This window comes from Nanorana parkeri, unplaced genomic scaffold (assembly GCF_000935625.1).
Source record: "Nanorana parkeri isolate BGI_ZX_2015 unplaced genomic scaffold, ASM93562v1 scaffold4625, whole genome shotgun sequence".
Lineage (NCBI taxonomy): Eukaryota > Metazoa > Chordata > Amphibia > Anura > Dicroglossidae > Nanorana > Nanorana parkeri.
This window is the reverse complement of record NW_017310887.1, coordinates 10,488-11,721: the sequence shown is the minus strand read 5'-3', so window position 1 is coordinate 11,721 and position 1,234 is coordinate 10,488. Positions and strand designations below refer to the sequence as shown.

The 1,234-nt window shown below is 53.0% G+C and overlaps 1 protein-coding gene across 2 annotated transcripts in view; it reads right to left on the bottom strand.

The window, feature by feature from the left end:
- Window positions 1-12: 12 nt before the first annotated feature.
- The window catches only part of LOC108803969 (creatine kinase M-type), a 10,382-nt gene continuing 9,160 nt past the window's right edge, over window positions 13-1,234 (bottom strand). The window contains exons 6-7 of one of the 2 annotated variants that reach the window (XM_018575748.1): window positions 775-964; window positions 13-200 (exon numbers count right to left, since the gene is read on the bottom strand). In XM_018575748.1, the coding sequence (XP_018431250.1) occupies window positions 22-200; window positions 775-964 (369 nt within the window). In that variant the 3' untranslated portion in view covers window positions 13-21. The remainder of the gene's footprint in view (window positions 201-774; window positions 965-1,234) is intronic. The other variant, XM_018575747.1, reaches the window with a different exon arrangement.

Below are 1,234 nucleotides of genomic sequence, written 5' to 3'. Positions count from 1 at the left end.
GCTCTGTCTCTGATAAGCCCTTTACTTCTGGGCTGGCACCAAGTCATCGATGGGCTGACCCTTCTCCAGCTTCTTCTCCATCTCAATCATCAGCTTCACGCCATCCACCACCATCTGGACCTGTTCCACCTCAGAGAAGCCCAATCTGTCGGCGTTGGAGATATCGAAGGTGCCACCGACGGCAGCTGTGTCCACACCACCTGCGGAGAGAGAGAGAGGATTGGCATCTGAGTGTACTGAACGGGAGCCCCAACCTACCGCTGATCTTCTTGTCGTGGCCCTAAGAGGAGGACGTGTGCGTGATGTTATGTCGCGTGTTATCACCGCGGTGACTTTCCAGTAGACATTGATCACACCCAGGTTCTGCTCTCATATCGGCATCATGTAATGACTGACAGAAGAGCACCTCCTACTCCGGGAGTGTCGAGTCCTCTACCTCCTACTCCGGGAGTGTCGAGTCCTCTACCTCCTTCTCCGGGAGTGTCGAGTCCTCTACCTCCTACTCCGGGAGTGTCGAGTCCTCTACCTCCTTCTCCGGGAGTGTCGAGTCCTCTACCTCCTACTCCGGGAGTGTCGAGTCCTCTACCTCCTTCTCCGGGAGTGTCGAGTCCTCTACCTCCTACTCCGGGAGTGTCGAGTCCTCTACGATTCTGGTTTTGTACTGACCCGATCCGTTTCTTTTGGAGGACCTGCGTGTCCTTTAGTGATGTCTCGTCTCTGGTTTCAGAGACTGGGGCCGGGTGGTGGTGACAAGTGGACATTACATTTACTCACCGGTGCCTCTCTTCTGCAGACGCAGCCTGGACAGGATCTCCTCGAATTTGGCATGTTTGCTGAGGTTGGGAAGCTTCACATGGACGCCGCCACGCAGACCTGTACCCAAGTTGGATGGGCATGTCAGGATGTAACCAAGATGCTCGCTCCAGCTGAAGGGATGTCCATCCTTCTTGAAGATCTCCTCAATCTGGACAGAATACAGAGGGTGATACATCAGAAGATGGGGGACAGAGTGACTCGGGGTTCCTCCCTACTGTCACCTCACAACATGGAACAGAAATCTAAGTGTCTAAGGACAGGACATGGAAATCTGCGGTGGAAGGAAAACAAAAAAACACGAAAAGCTCTCCAACTGTACACGTGTTCTTGTGTGGGATGAGCTGCAATCTTCCTCATCACCTCTGATGGATATGTTATGAATATTGGGGGGGAGGGGGTGTGATGGATATATTATGAA